Source organism: Mus pahari, chromosome 11, assembly GCF_900095145.1.
Source record: "Mus pahari chromosome 11, PAHARI_EIJ_v1.1, whole genome shotgun sequence".
In the NCBI taxonomy this organism is placed as follows: domain Eukaryota; kingdom Metazoa; phylum Chordata; class Mammalia; order Rodentia; family Muridae; genus Mus; species Mus pahari.
The window spans coordinates 7,904,615-7,928,916 of NC_034600.1; the positions used below are offsets into that span (position 1 = coordinate 7,904,615).

Genomic DNA, 24,302 nt, shown 5'->3' on the forward strand with positions numbered 1-24,302 from the left:
GTCAAAGATCAAGTGACCATAGGTGTGTGGATTCATTTCTGGATCTTCAATTCTATTCCATTGATCTACTTGTCTGTCACTGTGTCTGGCATTTCTTTACACTGGGGCATCGAGCCTGCACAGGACCAGGGGCCTCTCCTCCCATTGATGTCCAACTAGGCCATCCTCTGCTACATATGCTGCTGGAGCAACGGGTCCCTCCATGTGTACTCTTTGGTTGGTGGTTTAGTCCCTGGAAGCACTGGGCATACTGGTTGGTTCATATTGTTGTTCTTCCTATGGAGCTGCAAACCCCTTCAGCTCCTTGGATCCTTTCTCTGGCTCCTCCGTTGGGGACCCTGTGTTCTCTCAAAAGGATGACTGTGAGAATCCACCTCTGTATTTGTCAGGCACTAGTACAGCCTCTCAGGAAACAGCTATATCAGGCTCCTGTCAGGAAGCACTTGTTGGCATCCACAATAGTGTCTTGGTTTGGTGGTTGTATATGAGATGTATCCCCAGGTGGGGCAGTCTCTGGGTGGTCATTCCTTCAGTCTCTGCTCCATACTTCGTCTCTGTAACTCCTTCCATGGGTATTGTGTTCCCCTTTCTAAGAAGGATTGAAGTATCCACACTTTGATCTTCCTTCTTGAGTTTCATGTGTTTTGTAAATTGTATCTTGGGTATTCTGAGCTTCTGGGCTAATATTCACTTATCAGTGAGTGCATATTATATGTGTTCTTTTGTGATTGGGTTACCTCACTCAGGATGATATCCTCCAGATACATCAACTTGTCCAAGAATTTCATAAATTCATTGTTTTTAATAGCTGAGCAGTACTCNATTGTTTAAATGTACCACATTTTCTGTATCCATCCCTCTGTTGAAGGACATCTGGGTTCTTTCCAGCTTCTAGCTATTATAAATAAGGCTGCTATGAACATAGTGGAACATATTTCCTTATTACATGTTGGAGCATCTTCTGGGTATATGCCCAGGAGTGGTATAGCTATTTCCAATTTTCTGGACCCGCCAAACTGATTTCTAGAGTGGTTGTACCAGCTTTCAGTCCCACCAGCAATGGAGAAGTGTTCCTCTTTCTCCACATCCTTGCCAGCATCTGCTGTCACCTGAGTTTTTGATCTTAGCCATTCTGATTGGTGTGAAGTGAAATCTCAGGGTTGTTTTGATTTGCATTTCCCTGATAACTAAGGATGTTGAATATTTCTTTAGGTGCTTCTCAGCCATTCAGTATTTTGCATTTGAAGCATAGACGTTCAGAATTGAGAGTTCTTCTTGCTACATTTTTCCATTGATGAGTATGAAGTGTCCTTCCTTATCTTTTTTGTTGAATTTTGGTTGAAAGTCGATTTTATCCAATATTAGAATGGCTACTCCAGGTCCTTTGTTGGGACCATTTGCTTGGAAAATTGTTTTCCAGCCCTTTACTCTGAGGTAGTGTCTGTCTTTGACACTAAGGTGCATTTCCTGTATGTAGCAAAATGCTAGGTCATGTTTACGTATCCAGTCTGTTAGTATATGCCTTTTTATTGGGGAATTGAGTCCACTGATGTTAAGAGGTACTAAAGAATAGTGATTGTTGCTCCCTGTTATTATTGATGTTATTTTTATGTTTGTGTGATTATCTTCTTTTGGGTTTGTTGAAAGAAGATTACTTTCTTGCTTTTTCTAGGATGTAGTTTCCCTCCTTGTATTGGTGCTTTCCATCTATTATACTTTGTAGGACTGGATTAGTGGAAAGATATTGTGTGAATTTGGTTTTGTCATGGAATATGTTGGTTTCTCTATCTATTCTAAGTGAGAGTTTTGCTGGGTATAGTAGCCTGGGGTGGCATCTGTGTCCTCTTAGGGTTTGTATGACATCTGTCCAGGATCTTCTAGCTTTCATAGTCTCTGGTGAGAAGTCTTGGTGTAATTCTGATAGGTCTGCCTTTATATATTACTTGACCTTTTTCCTTTAGTGCTTTTAATATTCTGTCTTTGCTTTGTGCATTTGGTGTTTCGATTATTATGTGACAGGAATTTCTTTTCTGGTCTAATCTATTTGGAGTTCTGTAGGTTTCTCGTATGTTTATGGGCATCTCTTTCTTTAGGTTAGGGAAGTTTTCTTCTATAATTCTGTTGAAGCTATTTACTGGCCCTTTAAGTTTGGACTCTTTACTCTCTTCTATACCTATTATCCTTAGGTTTGGTATTCTCATTGTGTCCTGGATTTCCTGGATATTTTGAGTTAGCTTTTTGCATTTTGCATTTTTGTTGACTGTTGTGTAAATATTTTCTATGTTATCGTCTGCATCTGACAGTCTCTTGTATTCCGTTGGTGGTGCTTGCATCTATGACTCCTGATCTCTTTCCTAGGTTTTCTATCTCCAGAATTGTCTCCCTTTGTGATTTCTTTATTGTTTCCATTTCCATNTTTAGATCCTGGATGGTTTTGTTCAGTTCCTTCACCTGTTTTGGTGTGTTTTTCTATAATTCTTTAAGGGATTTTTGTGTTTCCTCTTTAAGGTCTTCTACCTGTTTGCCTGTGTTCTCTTGTATTTCTTTAAGGGAGTTACTTATGTCCTTCTTAACGTACTCTATTATCATCATGAGATGTAATTTTAAACCAGAGTCTTGCTTTTCTGGTATGTTGGGGGTATCCAGGGCTCACTGTGGTGGGAGAAATGGGTTCTGATGATGCCAAGTAGTCTTGGTTTATTTTGCCCTTGCCTTTTGCCATCTGGTTATCTCTGGTGTTAGCTGCTTTTGCTGTCTCTGACTTTGGCTTGTCTCTCCTAAAAGCTTCTGTGTCAGTACTCCTGGGAGACCAGTTCTCTCTGGCAGGAATTTGGGGATGGAAAGCTGTGGCACAGGATCAGCTCTGGTGTCCAGATAGAGACTAGAAGGATCCTGTCCCCAGCTGATCCTTGGTTCCTGTTTCCTGATGGCATTTTAAGTGTCATTCTTGGGCCAGAAATTTGAAGAGAGGTGGTGGTCTTACCTGTGCTTGCAGGCATGTAGATACTCCTGGGAGACCAGCCCTCTCCTGGTAGTATTTGTATATGTAGATCTGTGACAAAGGATCGGCTCTAGGTGCAGATGGAGACCAAAAGATTCCCGTTTCAGGCTGGCCGTCAGTTCCTGTGTCCTGAGGGCTCTGCGGGTTCCTCTGAGCAGCAGTGGTGGTCCTACCTGGACTCACAGACCTGTCAATACTCCTGGGAGTACTGCTCCCTCCCGGTGCTATTTGGGTATAGAGCCCTGTGGCAGAGGATCTGCTACAGGCAGAGATGGAAACTGGAAACTGCAGTGAATTTTCAATTTGGTTGTATTTTGTACCTTACTCGCAGTATATTGTTATGTTTTCAAAATAATCTTTGGTATGGTAGTTGAGTATATTCAGCTATAAACTTTCTCAGGTGTACCCACTAATATTTATGTTTATTTCTAATTATATTTTTTCCTGCATGACTTCATGTAGCTTCTGTGATTTTTTTTGTTAAAATGTTTTCAGGCCTGAATATTTTTAAAACTTTATGACACAGTACTTTGGATACTTCAATCTTTATGTTATTCAGAGCATCTGGACTTGTTCTGTAGGAAGACTCAGAGTCTGACAGAGCCAGCATCTCAACCCTGGTTGTTCCAGTTTGAACACTTTGGCTGAAAGGAGAGAAAATCATGCAAAGTGGGTTAAACAAAAAGAGAAAGTGTTAGCAAACTACCCAGACATAGCTGCGTGGACACTAAAGCAATGGCTACCTCTCTTCTTTTGCATATCTTCATTCTTTACTCTACATTCATTGCACTCCTAGGTTATCCAACATGACCTGTAACTGCTTTGGGAGGGTAGTCTTCATCCTTCCAGGCTCAAGCAATTATGGCAGAAAATAAAATCCTGGAGCCAGTGTTCCTCAGGTTCACTGGTAGAGACTGGCACACATCTCAGTGCTAGCCTTTAAACCAGGGAAGTGGACTACATCAGACGGCCTAAGACATGTTCCCTGCTTTCTCTTCAGAGCTGGAGTCAGAGACCTATGGAGACCATATGGCCTGAAAGTGGAGTGGGAAGAGCAGGTCCTCAGACAGAATGGATGCCAGAATCAACAAACATTTCATTACGTTGTAGTCTATCTTTAATTAATTAAAGATTTACGTTTGAAAAAAATCAAATACTTCAATTATTCATCACCCGAGAACAGAATTTATAAAAGGTTTTTTTTTCTGCAATACTTGATATTTAAGAACATTTAGAAAAATATTTACATTTGCTAACCAATGAATTTTTTTTAAAACTCCAAGTTCCTTATCTTTGTAACACTGAAAGAATACCTGAATATTTTCTTAGTTCCTTTGAAAACTAATGTTTTGCCTTGCCATTCCTTCTCTGACTTTTGTCAAATCCATAGGCTTAAAAATTATTTTTATGTTATCTAAGGATGTTTTGTCTACATGTAATGTCTGTGTGTCACATGAATGCCCAGTGCCCGTGAAGGCCAGAAGAGGGCGTCAGATCCTCTGGAACTGGAGTTAATACAGACAACTGTAAGTCTCCATATAGGTTCTGGGAATAGAACCCAGGTCCTTTGGAAGAGCAACAAGTGCATTTAACAGCTGAGCACTCCAGTCCCCAAAGCATAGTTTTTACAGAGTTGTTGTAAAATGTCTTTTGAGAATATTTCTCAAGTATTTCTTACAAATTAGGTTGTCATTTCTTTTCTCATTTTTCTACAGAATCAAAGCTGTAAAGGATCTGAAATTTTACATTGCTTTTCAGCCACCACATTTTCGTTTTGTAGACACACACACACACATACACACACACACACACACACACACACACACACACAGCCTTATTTTTAAGATGTCCTAACAGTTCAACAGCTGGGCCACTTCCAAACGTTCCCATGTCAACACACTCTCCCCTCTGATATTCCTGAATTATTCCTTACTAAAGTCTGTATTTCATCTCTGCTACTATCTCTCTTTCTGCCCAGCCACTGGCCTCTGGCAACTTTATTTCACCAATCAAAGCCAACCAGGGGCAGGGACCCTGAGCGTGTAATTTTGGGAACCAAATTAACACAAATAGCATTAGGGCCAATCCACAACAGATTGTATTCTGGCATTAGCCAGAGCAATGTCTAGCTAATCAAATGTTCCTACTTTTGATTCTTTCCACGAGCTGATACAATAAGGGTTCTTTGTTAATTGTACATATTTAATGTTGTATCAGGAGAGAAGAACTTTGAAATGAATAAACAGAGGCTTTTTCAGGGACACTGAAATGCCTACTCAGCTTCTCCTCTAAGGGGGTGGTGTATCCATTACTCTGGAATGTGTCTGCACAGTAAAAGGGGGAGGGCATTATCTTGGGTGCCCTCTGACATATCTGGGGGATTGATCTATAGATCTCTCCACAGAAATGCATTTGCTGTAGCTTTTAAAGCTACTTGATATTCAAACATGTCCCTTGCTCAGAAGACAGTTTGTATAGGAAGATAAGAGATCTGTGGAAAATAATCTCTGTAGTCATAAAAATTGAGTGGCAGAAAATACTGTCTTTGCATTCAAGCTAAACTTGTGTTCTTTTTTATCCACTAAAACCTAAAAAACACAATGCATTTGACTGACAATAGGAGTCTGAGATACATATATAGTTTGTCTGTAATCGCTCACTTTAGAAGCTTGTTTTGAGGCTGAGTGAATGAACCAGAGCTAATGTGGGGTCACTGTCTTCTTTGACACCAATTTATGACACATAACATTTTTCCTTTTGGGGGCCATCTAATGATGTAGCAGTGTACAAATTTTACCAGTGAAATACTTAAAAACACAAAAGTAGTTTATCAGAAGTCCCACACAACTATAACCAAGTCCTAATGCATGTTCCTTGTCCCTCAGAATGGCCCTTTATAAAAAGAAACACATCCTAGCCCTTTTCCTGTCTTTCTCACAGAGATGATTACCATGAAAGTGAAATGAAAATGTAATTTTATTTGTTAGTACATTTGGATATATTTATTTATATAGTATTATTGTATATGCTTAACATTCACATAAATTACATTATACTGTTACTTATCTTGAAAATTCTTGGTTTTGTCTAACATTATTAATAAATGTAGCTAGAGTTTATTTTAGCTTCTCTTTGGTATTCCAAGACAAGGAAAGATAATCTAGAGTTTGTTACTGGGAATACGAACAGTTTAATTTCCAATTCCTTTCCTTTACAAACAGTGCTTTGGTGAACATGCTTATAGATGCCTTCCCCATCCATATGTATGAGACTTTGTGTATATCTCCAAGAGGAATTTTCAACTCTTACTAAGTCAAACTGTATTTGGGGTGAGCTTTCTCGAGAAAATTCTGAGTTTTCAATCTGATAATAACTAATTCAATTCTTGAAAAGCCTCAGCAACAACTTGTTCAAATATTATGTCTTTGTCAGTTTCTATCAACTCTTTTCCTGACATGCATATTAAATATATTTTAATTTTATTGTATTTTTCCCTTAATAGTAGTATTGAGAATAGAAACAAAGACCATGTGCATGTCAGCAAGCATCTTATCACTGAGCTCTCTTGTTTTACTCTTCACATCTTTATTTTCGTGCACCCCCACAAAATAAAGTCTTTCCATACAGGGTCTCATGCAGCTCTGGCTGGCCTGGAGCTTGCTCTGTAGACCAGGATGCCCTCAGCCTCACAGAGATCCGCCTGCCTTAGCCTCCCAAATTCTGAATTTAAAGGTGTGCACCATGGTGTCTTTTATTTAGATCAACTTGAGTAAATAGCTATGTCCAAAATGTCCTTCTATCTATTCAGTGTATCTTAAACTTAAAACATATTAATTTCTTTTGTGTGTATGTATGTATGTATGTGGGTTGTCTGTATATAGAGGCCACAGGCTGACATCAAGAATCTCCCTCAATTTTTCTCCACTGAATTGTTTGAGGCAGACTCTGTCACTAAGCCTGCAGAGAGGCCAGTATCCTCCTCTGTCAGTTTCCAGCACTGGGATTACAAGTGTGTTACACCAAGCCTTACATTTTTAAACCCAAGTCTTCATGTTTATATGGCAAACATGTTATTGAATGTACTGTCTCCTTTTTGCCCCACATTAAGGACTTTGAAAAGAATTGTGGGTTATTTCTCTGAGGATTCTGTTTTTGGTTTTGGTTTTTCCCCCTTTTCAAGTCTTAGAGAGCTTTCTCTCTTTAAATTTTTCCAATAATCTTGAACATATTTATGTGTGTACTATCTTTCAAATAATTATTCTTTGAAATATTAGGAGTGAATATTTCCTTATGTTTTATGATATAACTGAAATTTCCCCAGCTGAGTTCATATTAGTAAAACCTTCTGTACTTCGTAACAGAGTTCTCCTGGAGGAATTTTGCTAGTGCCCTAGGGGCATATGGACAACCTGGGGCTAGCCTTCAAGCATTTCCAGTCCAAGATTTTCTGCACCATCCTGAGAATCTCAGACAGCTCTCTAAGGTATTACCCCAAAGAGAAAATGCCAGCCCCAGGCAGAAGCGGCTCCCCCCCCCCCCCTTGTTTTGTGCTGTTTACAGTTTGAGTCTCAGTCTCCCTGGAACAGCTCAGCAAATTCTTCCATCCACCGTGTGTCCATCCATGCCGCAAATGCTGCTGGGTGCTAAAATTCATCTGGTGGTCCAGTAAGGACCCCAAGTGCCCAAGGGACAAGCTCACAGCCACTCTGGCTATTTCTTCTTTGTTCTTGGCACAGGAATTTAGCTTTCTTTTAATAGACTTGGCCTTACATGAAGTTTTGGGGTTTTAAATTTTTTAAATTTTATTTTATTTTTCATTTATTTTTTTTACATTCCATATTCCATTCTCTGTCCCCTAGCCCCATCTACTCTCCGACTGCTCCACCTCCTCCCCGTCCCACACTGTCTCCACATGGATGCCCCAACCCCACCCTACCTGACCTCTAAACTCCCTGGGGCCTCCAGTCTCTTGAGGATTAGGTGCATCATCTCTAAATGAACACAGACCCAGAAGTCCTCTACTGTATATGTGTTGGGGGCCTCATATCAGCTGGTGTATGCTGTCTGTTTTGGGGGCCTCATATCAGCTGGTATATGCTGTCTGTTTGGTGGTCCAGTGTTTGAGAGATCTCGGGGGTTCAGATTAATTGAGACTGCTGGTCCTCCTGCAGGATTGCCCTTCTCCTCAGCTTCTTTCAGCCATCCCTAGCTCAACAACAGGGGTCAGCTGCTTCTGTCCAATAGAGTGCAAATATCTGCATCTGACTCTTTCAGCTGCTTGTTGGGTCATTCAGAGAGCAGTCATGATAGATCCCTTTTTGTGACCTCTCCACAGCCTCACTAATAATGTCAGGCCTTGGGACCTCCCCTTGAGCTGGATCCCACTTTGGGCCTGTCGGTGGACCTTCTTTTCCTCAGGCTCCTCTCCATTTCCATCCCTGTAATTCATGCATGTCCTTTTGGGTCTGAGTTACCTCACTCAGGATGATATTTTCTAGTTCCGTCCATTTGCCTGCAAAACTCAGGATGTTCACATTCTTAATAGCTGAGTAATATTCCATTGTGTAAATGAACCATATTTTCTGTATCCATTTTTTTCTGTTGTGGGACATCTAGGTTGTTTCCAGCTTCTGGTTATCACAAATAAGACCACTATGAACATAGTGGAACACATGCCCCTGTGGCATGGTGGGGCATCTTTTGGGTATATTCCCAAGGGTGGTACAGCTGGGTCTTAAGGTTGATCTATTTCTAATTTTCTGAGGAACCTCCAGGTTGATTTTTAGGGTAATTGTACCAGTTTGCAATGGAGGAGTGTTCCTTTTTCTCCATATCCTCTCCAATATGTCCTGTCACCTGAGGTTTTGATCTTAGCCATTCTGATTGGTATAAGGTGAAATCTCAGGTTTGTTTTGATTTGCATTTCTCTGATCACTAAGGACTTTGAACATTTCTTTAGGTGCTTACAGAGACAGACATGTTGATCAATGGAATAGAATTGAAGACCCAGAAATAAAAACACACACTTTGTCAAAGTCACTTGGTCTTTGACAAAGACACCAAAAATATACAACAGAAGAAAGAAAGAATCTTCAATAAATGGTGCTGGTCTAACTGGCTGTCTGTATGTAGAAGAATGAAAATAGACCCATATTTGTCACCTTGTACAAAGCTCAAGTCCAAGTGGATCAAGGACCTCAACATAAAACCAGATACACTGAATCTAACAGAAGAGAGAGTGCCTTGAACTCAGTGACACAGGGGGAAATTTCCTAAACAGAACTCTAATGGCTCATGCTCTAAGATCAAGAATTGATAAATGGGACCTCATGAGACTGAAAAGCTACTGTAAGGCAAAGGACATAGTCAAAAAAGACAAATTGGCAACCTACCGATTGGGAAAAAAAATCTTCCCTAACTCCACATCTGATAGAGGGCTAATATCCAAAATATATAAAGAACTCAAGAAGTTAATTACCAAAAAACCAAACAACCCAATCAAAAAATGGGGTATAGAACTAAACTGAGAATTCACAACTGAGGAATCTCAAATGGCTGAGAAGCACCTAAAGAAATGGGGTTTTAATTTTAAATGGAATTTCTCAGTGGTTTTGTGTGAATGTTTCCATATTAGCACAGCCTGACATGTTACTGGACCCATCTTTCTCTCAGCCCTACTTACCATCTTCTTTTACAATTTAATATAAAAATGCCTACATTTCTTTTGAGAAGTAAGTCAAGTATAACTTAACCTTTCAATTAATTAAGCAAATATTTATTGAAACCTGTCATTTGAAATGACTAGTTTAGGTACCAGGCATTCAGAGGTACTTCATCCTTGCCTCATGGGGCTAATAGGGACATATGTAGATACTGTCAGTTGAATGTAGCAAGTGCATGACTGAAGGGCATAAAGTAGATTGTGGAAGGATCCAGAAGAGACATGCAATTTCAGAACCTGAAGGTTAGTGAAGGCATATATAGAAGCATGAGAGTTAGGCCAGAGAGTCAAAAGCACGATGAAGGGGTACATGAGATGTGAAGCATGGGAGGGGTTGCTCTGTGGATAGAGTATCTCCACGGTGCTAGTGTGCTGAGTGTGTCTCACCACACTGGATACCTCTTAGTCATAGCATGCAGAAGTTATGTTCATTCTTAACAACCAACAGTCAATTTTCCCAGCTGCTTCCAGGTGAAGCTTTTTGGTGGAGAATTTCAAGGCAGTGATAGCTGGAATTAACATTCAGAGGAATAAGTTGTGTGACTACCTGGAGGATATCACTTTATGTAAAAATGGCTGTGGGAAAAGTAGATAGCCTATAACCAGTTTGAAGCTATGTTTCATGGTCTAAAGATTGTCTTCAAGTGCCCTGTTGGGTCTCTGATCTGAGAGTGGTAAATGATAGAAAGAAGCATTTTTTTTAACCTGAACAATTTAATTAGTTCTACCTAAATTCTTTTATTAACATGAAATACCAGTGAAGCAGATTATTTCCCTGTAAAACATAGAAATAGAGAAGCATTTTCATTAGGGCATTGACAATAATTAGTGTGATGTTTGAGTCATTTGTTGCAGTACAGGGAGAGCTGAGATTAAACTTATAGTAATGGTTTCCTTAAGATGAGAGAGAGGATACTGGCCCAGAACCCCTAAGACAGACTCCTGGGTCCTTTGAATGGATCTGGAGCATGTGAGTATTTCTTAACCTTTAAAATACACACATGAGCTGCCCAAAGAGTCAATCCACACTCATTACTTAAAGAATTGCAATGGCCTGTCATGAGTTTAGCACAGAAGTTGGGGTTTGGCCTCTCCATTGCTATCTTGTTAGAAATTTCCTTTGCATCTGACTCTACAGAGAGATGGATGCTGATTCATGGTTCTTCTCTAGTTCTTGCAGGTTCTGCAGTGCTAAGAATGCAGTGATAGGAGAGTAGCTAATGGTGTTAAGTCTCAGAAATGGAAAACTCTGAACGGAGAATTCTCTGGAGGTTTCCGACATCCCCAGCACCAGTACTTCAGAGTGGTGTGTCCACCCAGCCTGTAAGCTGTCTGGCTGAGCAAAGCCTGCAGCTGCTTTTGCTGCAGTGACCTAGATAATCAGCTTAGATGCTGACTTCAGCCAAGACATGTCAGCTCCAGACATAACTGTTGATTTTGGAAGGCCAATCAATGTGGGTCCCAGAATTAAGAGCTCTTTTTGGGTTGAGATGAGATGACTGTTTGTATTGTCATCATGGAGGGGGGAGGCACAAGGTAAAATGGGGGCAAAACCTGAGTGATCATGGAGATCTATACTTCCAAGATATTTATTCAAAGCAACTGAACTCATGCCTCTTTTCAGGTTGAGGTGAGCTTTCTAAAAACAACCCTCCTCCCTCCCTTACCACCACCTTTCCTGCACCCTTCACGTGCACGCCAGTTAAGAGTTTAAAGTAGCTAGGCGGTGTTGGCACATGCCTTTGATCCCAGCACTTGGGAGGCAGAGGCAGGCGGATTTCCGAGTTCGAAGCCAGCCTTGTCTACAGAGTGAGTTCCAGGACAGCTAGGGCTATACAGAGAAACCCTGTCTTGAAAAAAAAAAAAAAAAAAAAGAGTTTAAAGTATAAATACCAGAACTTCTGTGGGTTCTTCATAGGCTTGCCCCAACACTAACCTAGGAGGTATGATTTAGACCTGAGGAAAGAGGACATTTCCCCAAAAAGAGAACTTTTCAAACATGTACTACTCCAAGTTGGTCAAAAAGTTAGGGCATCTGACCTCTGCTGGACCATTTGAATAAAAGCTTTCTCAGGAATAATGTTTGACAAGATGCTAACCAAAGCTTTCTGTACTGTGGAGTGCTAGGAGTCTTATACTTGGAACTGTGGTGAGTTATGCAAAGGCATGGCCATGTAGCTCTTGCCAACTTGAATGAAGCCCTAGCTTCCTGGGCCTGTTCACAGCATCGGCATGTCCTCCGTCACCCAGTGAGAGCTGTCCCTGACTCTTCTCCTATCCCTCAGCAAGGTGATTCTGAACAACATGAAAGAAGTCAGACCTGGTAATTCTTCATCTTGCCGGTTATGGATAATTAAATCTTTATTTTCTCAGCTGCTCAAACAAGGCTTTCTTGTAATTTATGTTACTATTAGTGAAAATAAAATGAAGACAGGTGCTTCTTTATGAGACAGCAAAATATGTGAATGGAGTTTAAAGGTGGAAAATTTTCCTTGTCTCAAAATTATGTATTGTGCATATTAATGTAAACAAACTAAAAATATTGACATGGCATAGATACTATACTTTTAAAAGATATAAATAAATAATATTAGTAAAACAAATTTAAGATAAAATATTTCAGACAGACCAAGAAGATGTAAATAAAGACTATTATTTTCTCCACACATCTCTTGTTTATTATTTTTTTCTATACATTGCTCCTGCTATCAGGCAGAAATGAAGCAAGGTGGTTTACAATGTAAAATACATGCAGTGCATGTTTCTTAATCAGTGATCTATTGCTGTGAAGTGACACCATGAGCAAGGATTTGGTCTTATAAAAAAAAAGCACTTCACTGGGTACTTGCTTACAGTTTCAGGGGCTTAGGCTATTGTCACGTTGGGGAGCATGGCAGCCAGCAGGCGTGCTGCTAGAGAAGTAGCTGAGAGCTACATCCTGATCTTCAGGCCAGAGAGAGAAAGAGCCTGGCATGGACTCTTGATACCTCCAAGCTCATCCCAGTGACACACTTCCTCCAATAAGGCCACACCTTCTATTCCTTCTCAAAGAGGGCCACTCCCTGATGGCTAAGTATGCAAATATATGTCTGTGGAGCCAACCTCATTCAAACCACCAAAGCATGTGAGCCACAAAACTGAAAAATGCTTTTTGCTGGTAGCCACATACATTTTGGAGGAAATATATTTCCTATGGAAATGTTAAAGAATTTGAAAGCAATAAGATACTGAAACTAGTAATCCTTAGGCAATATACAAAATTAATTATTCACAGGTGTAATAGGCATCATCAACACAATACATTTTGAAACTAATCACTGTAATTACCTTTTGATGAGAGAATAAATCTGGGGGAAGTGCGTAGTAGAACCAAATATGATTTCTTACCAGATACCTCCTTTATTATATGAGACTTTCTACTGACCCCACAGAGACCTTCCCCCATGCACACAAATGAGTCTTTTCCTCTTCAAAGAGGTATCTTGTTGGAGTATATCTGCTTTTATTTTTCATGCTCTTTACCCACGTGCTTATGTCCTGTAGCCATAAAGTCAGGTTCAAAAGCATGCTGCCATTCTCATGTTTCTGGGTAAAATTAAATACAGCCTTTGATTCATTTCCCAAAGACTCCTTAGCCAGGGACTCTAAGACATTTTCTGCTTCGACTTATGAAGAGAGTAGCCAAAATTGGAGAAAATTTATTTCCTATAAGGATGATTTATTATAGAAGTAGAAAGCATTAATTATAAGCAGTAAGAATACACTGATTCCTATATCTAGGTGTTGGTGTGGCCTGAGAAAGGAAAGAAGAGAACAGTTAACGTTACATTAGCTTTATTTTAGTCGAGAGGCCTCTTGGCCTATTATTTGTTTCTGCATTCCATAAATCCCTTACTAAGAGCCAAGGAAATACTACTGGCCAGTTTTTTTTCTTCATTCAGAAGTGGCAGCAGTCAGCCAAAGTGAAACATTCAGTATATTGAGTACACCGATAGTTTAGGAATTCCACCAACACAATACCCTGTGCTTTTTCAACTTAACCAGGACAGTACAGAAGCAGCTAATCTTTCTGAACCTGTGCTCCTACTGCACAGATTTCATAGAGATTAAAATAATAAAAGTAACACTATTAGAAGAAAAGCTGGCAAACAAGGAGTGTTCTATTAAAAAATGGTACAAAGTTGTGCTATTTAAACAAAAGCTATTATAATTTGGTGTATTTCTGTCAATATTTTCCTCTAAAAAACTAGTTGTATTTTTATACATAAAAGATGGATAGAATTCTTAAATTCTAAATCAAAACATACAGAGCTATATAATCAAAAAGTAGTCAAACCACTGAATGTATAACTCAATGAATTTTCATAAATTGAATGCTATTTATGGTAGCCACGCCCTGAAAACATCATCCCTTCTTCAGCACTGATCCTGCCTGTAAGGAAGGAGTCCACTTGCCTGACTCCTGCCAGTAGACATTGTTTGGCTCACTTTTCTTTAGAGTTTACCCCATTTGCTAGGCATATAGCTTTAACCTCATTCTGTCTCATATGCCATGTCGGCCATGTCATTTAATACTACTGTGTACAGGCGTTCCACTGAGTCCTGTAAGCATGTTCTTGTCTTCCTAGCAAACCCTTGATATAAACAGTGCTAACTCCATCTCCCACTTCCCACCCGGATGAGCAGAGCCTTCCAGCAGCACAGCCCACTGGTCTGATTAGAGGTTAGCCCTGGGATGTGAGTTCTTGCTGGAGCCTAACTCTACTTTTAGCAGTTATGCTGTCTCCTTTCCCCTGGCTCTCCATAGAATGGGAAAAACAAAATGCCACCTTTATGAAGTGGTTTTAAGGATAAAGCTGAGTGTTTATAAAGCATATATTTGGCTTTGTTGCTGTTTTATTTGAGCTAGGGTTGTTCTGCACTTTCCAGGCTGGTCTGAGTAGCTGTGACAATCAGCCTGTACTGCCACATCAGGTTACAAAGCAAGCAGCATGACACCTGTAACAGAATGAAGTGTTTATTTAATAAAATGTTATACACTTCAGAAGCATGTTCTTAACGATTTCAGAATACATTATTGGTTAGATTTCATTTCCTAACCTTTCTGCTATCAGTAGTTATTTTGGTTTTTTTTTTTTTTTTTTTAGGGGAGGGGAGAAGAAGATAGTGTAAATAAACTTTGCAAAATGAGATCTTCCTATACTGCTCAGGCTGACATCCAATTGTTATGATGAAGAAATACTCCTGCCTCAGCCCCCAAATAGCTGGAGCACATGCTTCTATGTATGGATAATTTTGTTTTTTGTTTTTTGGTTTTTTTTTTTTTTTTTTTTTTGGTGATGCTGGGAATAACTCAAACTGGTGCATACCAGGCAAGCACTCTCCCACTGAGCTGAAGCTTCAGTCTCAGCATTATAAGTAATTTTAGGGCAATGTACACACTGTTCTTAGCATGTGTGCACTAGCCACTGTGCATTTCTATGACTTTATTAGTTACAGCCCTGTCATTGGACAGTCACTGAAGCTGCTGTGTGGCTTGGCTCTTACATCGGAGGAGCATGGCTAACTGCCACTTCACTGCTGGAGGGAAGGAAATAGTCATCCTAAGGCCCTCATTTCATAGCCTGTTCAAAGCAACAGAAGTGGCCCAGAGGAATGAGCCCCTAAAACTGAATATGTTATACCAATACGTTTAAGGTAACATCTGCTACCAGAAATGTATGAGAGGTAAATTCATTATTAGCATAAACCCTTCAAGGCAGCAGGCTGGGTATGAGCAGAGACTTGCCTGCAGCTTAATGAGCATCTAAGGTCAGGGCTGCCTGCAGCAGACCCATGATTAACATTTCCAAGCGGGTCATTAATCTCCAGGAAATGCTTAGTATTTTGATTGCTGTTGGCTTAATTGAGGTTGTGAATAATTTAGTAAAGAATGATTACATGAGTACTAGAAAAAGACAAGGAACGTTTCTAATATTTAGGGAGCACCTCCTGGCAAGCATGTGTCACAGCTAATCAATGAAATAGTTCAGGTTTCAGAAATAGAGACTTCAGATTTGTGTAGATTTGTCACACGTTTTTATTAGTAAAAGGAAGCATCTTGTTAAAAGGAGAAGCAGGAACTAATATATCTCCATAGTGTGAAAAAGCACAAATAGCTAAAAAAACAGACAACTTTCATCAGGTAAAAATTTTAAATTCTCAGAATAATATTGTGAAATAGAACATAGAAACCTTGAAATTTTCATTTTAATGAACTTTCTCTTTGTTTTTGCAGGTCAAAAAGGGTTCTTTGTTTGAAATCATTTCTTTTCCAGCAAAAACTGCTTTAACTAGCATAATGTATGCTTCTTATGCAACACTAATTTATTTGGTAAGTAAACTGCTAGATTGTAGAAATAAATGCACTTCATGCCTTGTTGAAGACAGCACTGTATCTACCCTTCCTATCAGGAACTTCATTGTTTCTTTGTATGTAGGGCTCTTTATGAACTCTCTATGTCTAGCTTCTTTGTCTATTCAGTTTGCTGTGAATCACTGGACCTTCATAAAAACATCTTTATAACTGGTAGGGTAAATTCTTCTAATCTATGATCATGACATATCCTTTGTTTACTTTGACCTTTTGAAATTTCTCTTAAAAATTTTTATGATTTCATCATAGTTGTTATACATATTAACTTTTATCATATTACAACATATAATAGTACTAAATTTTTCCCATAACCTATAAATTTGATGCAATCCAAATTAAAATCCAAACAGCTGGTTTCTGTGTGTGTGTGTGTGTGTGTGTGTGTGTGTGTGTGTGTGTGTGTGTGTGTATAAGTTGACTAACTCCCTCTAGATTGGTCAGGGAGGGCTGGGAATATAATACAGCGCAGTAGTGTTCTTGGTTAGTGTGCACAAAAGCCTTAGGTTTGGTTTCAAGCAGTGTATATATGAATATATGAAATCAGGCATGGTTGTGCAAGCCTGTAATCCCAGCAAGCAAGAGGTAGAGAAGTCAGAATCAAAACTGAAGGGAACAAAAGGAGCATGTGTGTTGCTGTGTTTAACAGTGAGGAGTAGGAGGCTCAGGAGGCAGGAGAGCAGCTGGAGGCCTCAACCCTTCACTGTTATCCTTTCAAGAAAACCAGAACTGAATCTACCTTCAAAGCACTGCACTGATGCCTTCTGTAGGAAGATGGTAGAACAGAAACGTTCTTTCATGACTATGCAAGTAGGAAGAGTCAGTACAACAAAGTATATTCTGAGGAAAGAAAAAGGGAAAAGCTATAGGAATCAAGACAGGTGAAAAAGAGCTAAGACACAGCAGCAGCAAGGCAACTCTGAGAAGAGCACAGAACACTCGGAAACTTCAACCTTGGCCCCAACAGGGCCGAAGGTGTCTCCATGCCAGAATACCCAGTAAGGCAGAGTGCAGACAGTCACAGTGATACCATCAGCCTGTCTTAGCAGTGGAGAAACCCATCGTCCATGCAAACCTTACATGTCCAGTATTATGGTTTGTTTTGAAGGGGACTCATTGCTCGCACTTTTCTTAAAGTTTGGAGCCAGGATTCATTGTGAGAAGGGCACTTTAAAGACTAAATTACTCTGAATTTCAGACTACACAGAATGGTCAAAATTCAGAGGCATTGGAAAGTACAAACTGTAGGGCACAGTGGTCAGTGGCACCTTCCTCTGTGGTAAGAAGAAGAGCAAGTACTTTGTTGTAGGAACTGAGTTGGAAGTGCTCAGAGAAGGGACAGTAGAAGAACACTTCCCCCCCTCTCCCACCATCCTGACACCACTCAGAGGTCATTAGTCTGTTTCCCACACTCTGTTGGACCTCTAAAGATACACTTTGGCTTGGACATTTGCCAGTGCCCTGAGAGATCGAGACAGAGGGCATCTGGAGTAAGAGAGCATTCACCTATCAAAGATTATTGGGGTTCATGCGGAACCAAACTTCAAGTGAGGAGGAGTGCCCACCCAGCACCATTACCACTGCTGGGGCATAATGGCTTCTTAGCATGCATACTAAAAGCCTTTGCTACGAATACAGCTCTGCCACAAGCATATCCTTGACTAAGCCAAGTAGAAAATGCAAGGCATTGCAGAACAAGGCTCAGCTAGTATACAGCTCTGCCTGTTAGGGGTGAAATTTAATGACTACAGGCCTTATCTATGTGTCCGACTATCCGCCTTCCTCACCAATCACAGTTGACAGAATGGAGAACAAAGAAGGTAACTTTCTCAATTCATGGACCTCAGCTAGGAGGAAGTTTTTAGTGTTTTCTTATTTTCTTACATTATTTCTTTACTTTTTCTTTTGATTGGATTGTAAAATGTCCGTTTTACTGTTCCTAGTTTATTCTGTATCATTTCTGACTCTTTCCTTTCGACTGTTAGTGGTGGTGGTGGTGCCGTTTTGTTTCTTCTTTGCTTGTTGTGTTTCTATGTCCAGGTTTGTTTTCCTGTTGTTACTGGGATTACTTTCATCTTTGAGTAACAGTTCATACAAAACTCTCAGAAGAAGGCTTCTCATTAAGAAGACCCTTGCATAAAGTAGAAAAGATATCCATTCTAGTAGATGTACACATTTGAATGTAGAAATACAAGAACTATGAAGAAAGTAAGGCAGCATCACTCCTCTGACAGTTTATAAATGAACCCAAAGATACTGAAGCATATGAGTACCAGAGAATTCAAAAGACTACTTTTCAAAATGATGAGTTTGAATAGAATACAAATGAACAGCTGAATAAAATAAGCAAACCAATAAAAGCAATAAAATGAAACTCAGAAAAAGAACTGGACAAACTAGAAAAAGGAAAATTAATTCAAGCCTCACCAATAAACAAGGTCAACTGGAAGGCATAGTACCTGATATGAAAGACTGAGCAAAAGATAAGTTATGAACAATATAAATGGTTAAAAAGGGTGACATGGTTAGAAGGATACATTTATGAATAACTAGCACTGATGAATAAGCCAAGTAACAGAAAACACAGAGAAACATATTGTAAGTGAAATAATAGCAGAAAACTTTCCATATGTTCCCAGTGCAAGAAGGATTTAGAACCAAGTAGAACTGACAGAAATGAAAAGTTTGGATCCCTTATATATACAAAAAAGCTGGGTATGCCACACAGCAAGAACCTGAACATTGGTTGTTGGTAGGTACAGAGGGACAAGTGAATTTCTGGAGTTTATTGCAAGTCAGCATAGGTGAACTGATAAGTCTAGGTTCAGTAAGCTAAGCCATCTCAAAAGATAGGGTGGATAGTGATTGAGGAAGATAACCCAAATACTCTCAACTCTGTGCACATGTGCACATGCCTACACATATACATACCACACATACACACATACACAAGTACACATAAAATTTCAAAGTGATTTATTGGATTATAAAACAAGATCCAAGAAATGCTGCCTGCAAGAAACTCACATCCCTAACAAAGTCATACAAAACTAAAAATGAAATACCAGAAAATTATATTCTAAAAAATTAAATCAAAAGCCAAGCAGGAGAATCTATATTCACATAAAAAAAAATACACCAAGCCAAAATGTTTTTCAGAAAAGACAAAAAAAACCAAAAACAAAACAAAAAAAACAAGATCACTATATATCAGCAAAAGGAACTGTACTAGGCAGCTTTTCATCACCGAAACAAATAACTGAAAGAAACAAATTTAAAGAAGGAAAGGTTGATTTGTGGTTCATGGTGTCAGATCTTTCAGTGAAGGCTACTTTTCTCCACAGCTTTCACATTGGAGCCAAAGGATGGCAGTAGAGGCAGGTGGCAGAAGCTGATCATTTAATTGTCAGAGAAGAAGCAGGGGGAGGAGATGTGAACAAGGAAAGGTAGAAACTCCAGAATATGCCTCCAATGAAATATTTACTATAGGAAGTACCCATCACCTAAAATTACCAGCACCTCCCAAAATAGGTCCATTATCTGAGCCTTCAGTCCATGAGCCTGTGGAGAACATTTCATATCCAAACTATAAGAGGAACAATCCATTGAAATGTAATGGTTATAAATCCGTATACACTAAAGGTTGGATCACTCAATCTTATTAAACAAATACTGCAAAGCATACAGGGAGAGCTAAGACTGTGTTAATCCTAGTGGGTGACTTCAGTATCCCTGCTCTCACCAGCACACAGACCATTGGGACAAAAATATCAACAAACATTAGAGTTAAATACAGTAACGGTCAAGGATTTAATAAATGTCTACACAATATTCCATACAACAGTAGCAAAACACACATTCTTTTAATCAACACACAATACACTATTTTTCAAAACATATTTTAAGTCATTAATACAAGGTTTACAAATCTCAAAAACTGAGAAAGGAAGAAAAGGGAGGGAAGAAAAAACTGTAGGCCAATATAATCTTTGATAATACTTGATTATCTTTGAAATTAATTAGGTGAATAAATCCTTAATAAGATAATTGCAAATTGAAATATATATTAAAAACATCATCACAGCTGTCAGCTGCATCTCAGGGATGCTAGGATGGATCTACTTTTGTAAACCAATACATTTAATATAGTATTAAATAGAATTAAGACGAAAATTTCATGATCATCTGTATCAGTGCAAATGAAACCTTTGAAGTGAAATTATAACATTTGGGAAAAATTAAAATAATGGAGCATGAGGTCATTTAGAATACAAAAGACAAAGAAAAGTATAGTATGTTTTATCTCACTGTGTGGAAACTAGAATGATTTTTAAAAAGACATAAGCTAGTGGAAAGACTACTAGGGAAGGGCAAGGGACTGGTGTGCGGATAGAAAGAGGGCAAGATTAAGGTGCAATGCAATATCCATGCATGGAGTGTCATTGTGATAGGTCCATATAAGGGCACAAAAGCAATGTGCTGTTAACAATAAAAGTTCTAGGAGAAATGTAAGGTGCTCTGAAATCTGAAGGAGAGGAAGGAAGCCCTGAGTGTTTTCTGTCCTCATGTCATCTGGAGGCAGTTCTGCAAGGCAAACTAGTTCTGTATAGCTTCATGGAATAGCTGCTGTGCTTCACTCCTTGGCTCTGTCATCAGCATCAGTAGTGATACAGAATAAGTTGAATAACAAAAATTGTTGCATTTCTCACTTCTGAAGTTATTTTTATGCATGTTTTATTTAAGCACCTTTCCATATTTAGGATAAGGAATCAATCTATCACTTGCCATGAGTCAGGGTTTCCTCAAAGGAAAGGCTTTTTAAATTAGAACATGTAGATTGACTATGTTAGACACGTTACTTTTTTGTCCGTGGTTGTTAGTACCTTTAAAGGAAACATTATTTTTCAACATTTTTGTTTTATTTTGTTTTGGATTTTGCTACAGGCAGTCTGTGTTAATGCTGTGCTGGCAAAGATAAAGAAGATTTTCCAAGAAGAAGAATCCATAAGGCAAAATAGAGAGAGCCAGAATTTTAGGAAAGCCTTCTCTGAGCCCGCGCTCCCGGAGCCCATTTTTTCTGAAAGTGAAATCAAAGCAAAACCTTACAGGTCGTTGCCAGAGAAGCCAGACAACCTTTCAGATCAGGCCAAGCCTCCTGCCAACAAGCAGAGTAACAAGATCCAGGTTTTACACTCCGTGTTTGACCAATTGGCTGAATCGAATGAGTAAGAAATACAAACATAAATACCACTTTAGAGTGCTCAATAGTTATCTATCCACAGGTAAATTTCATCAGACATACCAGAGGACCAATTTATATAAACTGAATGTTCTTTTAAGAAGGGACAGGGTAGGGAAAACTATGACATCATCCTCTTGTATCATTGTATTTTCTATATGGCATAGAAAATAAAATGAATCTTGATGTACAATATATGTATGACTATCCAGTATTTTATTGTTGTTGTTGTTTTCCCCTTTATTGGATATTTACTTACATTTCAAATATTACCCCCTTTGCAGGTCTCCCCTCTGGAAGCCCCCATCCCATCCCTCCTCCACCTGCCTCTATAAAGGTGCTCTCCCACCCACCCACCCACCAGCTCCCACCTTCCTCTTCTGGCAGTTCCCTACATTTTGGATCGAACCTCCTCAGGCCCAAGGGCCGCTTCTCCCACTGATGTCCAACAAAGTCATCCTCTGCCACTTATGCTGCTGGGGCGATGGGTCCCTCCATGTGTACTCTTTGGTTGCTGATCCAGTCCCTGGGAGCTTGGGGGTTCGGGGGGGGGGCGGAGATCTGGCCCTTTGACACTGTTGCTCCCCCTGCCAGGGGCTGCAACCCCCCTCAGCTCCTTCAGTCCCTTTTTTAACTCCTCCATCGAGTACCCTGTGCTCAGTCCAATGGTTGGCTGGGAGCATCCACCTCTGTATTTTCCAGGCTCTGGCAGAGCCTCTCAGGAGACCATATCAGACTCCTGCCAGCAAGCACTTCCCCGATCTATCGCACATACAGTCGCCAAACCCCAACACTATGCAGTATGTTTTAATTTTTACTTTTCTATGTATATATGCAAGTCCCTGCACAGGCCAGAAGAGAGTGTCAGGACTCTAGGGATGTTGCCGATTGAACAAGTCCTCTGGAAGGGCAGAACATCTCTTAACTACTGAGCTATCTTCCCAGCCCTAACCAGTAATTTTAATAAGAGAATTCATATTTTGTTGTGTTAGAACTTACACTGTGTTTATAGTATGGATGTGCTCATACTTCATTTACATTTTTATTTAAGAAGTGTTCTGAATGTTCATTTGGAAAGGAAATTTTCATAACAAAACGTTATGCATTTGGGGGCTGGAGAGACGGCCCAACAGTTAAGAACACTTGCTGCTCTTACAGAGAACCTAGATTTGGCTCTTAGCACCCTCATGGTAGTGCACAACTCTGTAACTGCAGTCACGGGGAATCTAACACTCTCTTCTGGCTTCTGCCAGCACTGGGTGAGTATGGTGCACATATATACAGGCAGACAAAAAACTTTTTAAAAAATGCTACACATCTTTTTCAGAGGTAGTAAGAATATATTTCTATTTGCAGGCTGTAGAGCTGAGTCTCCCTGCTGATGACTTTATAACTGACTTGGGAAATTATGAAGGACTTGACATGTATAGGTACCATAATTACTTGTAAATCTGATGAGAAGATTTCTGTATGTTAGGGCAGGATGTAATAAAGTGGGCGTTGTTCTTTAATCATGGAGCATGGCTGTATCCTCATCCTAACTCTGAATTCCTGGGTCAAATGATCCTTCTTCCTCAGCCCCCTGAGAAGCCAGAACTATAGGGATATACCATAGACCCTGGCAAAGTGACCACTTTCATTTTTCAAATTTAAAGACACAGATTAAGAACAGGAAACCCAGTCCATATTAGTCATCACTGCCATTGTCTCCTGACAGAAATGCTGCTATGCTTAGCTCTATAAACCAAGGTCCTGGTTTTTGCCTAAAGGAATGACTTTAGTTTTTTTGAGGCACTTTACATTCTAATGCATGATAAGACTTTGTGGCCATTCAAGAAATACTAGACTGGTATGAATTCCCCTCAGAGATGACACATTTTCTGAACCACATGAGTAACTAACTAACTGCTGGTGTAAACACTTGAATAAGCCTGGCTTATCAACATTTTTAGAAATAAGTAACAAATATCTTCTGTCATGTAACCCATATCCCCAAAGAAAAGGAAATGTACTACTACTATACAGCAAAAGGTGCAAGCGCATGTGCGCCACTAATGTGGGTGCTGGGAACCAGAGCACAGTACTCAGCAGGAGCAGTGTGCACTGCACCCTGAACCATCTCTCCAGGTCTCTCACTGATCTTTACAGCAATGTATCAAGAGCCCAGGTACAGTCTTTGGAAATGTTGTTTTTTTTTTTTTTTTTTTTTTTTTTCCTGAGACAGGGTTTCTCTGTATAGCCCTGGCTGTCCTGGAACTCACTTTTGTAGACCAGGCTGGCCTCGGACTCAGAAATCCGCCTGCCTCTGCCTCCCAAGTGCTGGGATTAAAGGTGTGCATCACCACCGCCCGGCTCTTTTGAAATGTTAAGTACTTAATTCACTCCACATCATGAAAATTCCTATGCTTTGAGATTTGGTTGTATTTTTAAGTCTTCATGCTGAATTTATAACCCACATATCCTTTCTGGCCCCATTTATGCTTACATTTTTACATATTGCTAGGTTCTGCATGACAGACACCCAGGGTGTTGCTCTAAATCCTGAATAACAAGGATGATATGGGTCCCAGGCAGCCAGAACAGCACTGGCTACAACTAACTGATGTACTTACTAAGTGTATGCCAAGAGAACATCAACCCTGCTTGTAAACTCTGAGAAACAAAATACTATGTCTCTGCTGTCTACACATTTATGGGAAACTGTATACACATACACAATGTTCCCTAAAATTCTTTTAAACTTTTATTTGAAAGGTTCGTGTAAGTAAAGTACTTTGGTTTGTTGAATAGGAGACTTTACATGTATCTTGGTTAGGGTGTCACTATGTGTGGCTTTTTACATCAAGAATCAGCCCTGATAAGTTAAGATCAAGCTAAGTTTTCCTGGATCTTTTTATCTATAACTTACCAGCCTCCTTCTTTTTTTTTT

General features: G+C 39.6%; 2 protein-coding genes across 3 annotated transcripts in view; one reads left to right on the top strand and one right to left on the bottom strand.

The window, feature by feature from the left end:
• Spata9 (spermatogenesis associated 9) overlaps positions 1-21,562 on the top strand; it is a 36,005-nt gene extending 14,443 nt beyond the window's left edge. Inside the window, exons 4-5 of the mRNA XM_021208396.1 lie at positions 16,000-16,095; positions 21,079-21,562. Of these exons, the coding sequence (XP_021064055.1) occupies positions 16,000-16,095; positions 21,079-21,363 (381 nt within the window). The 3' untranslated portion in view covers positions 21,364-21,562. The remainder of the gene's footprint in view (positions 1-15,999; positions 16,096-21,078) is intronic.
• The window catches only part of Rhobtb3 (Rho related BTB domain containing 3), a 124,056-nt gene that overhangs the window by 96,407 nt on the left and 3,347 nt on the right, over positions 1-24,302 (bottom strand). The gene's annotated exons all lie outside the window — the stretch shown is intronic.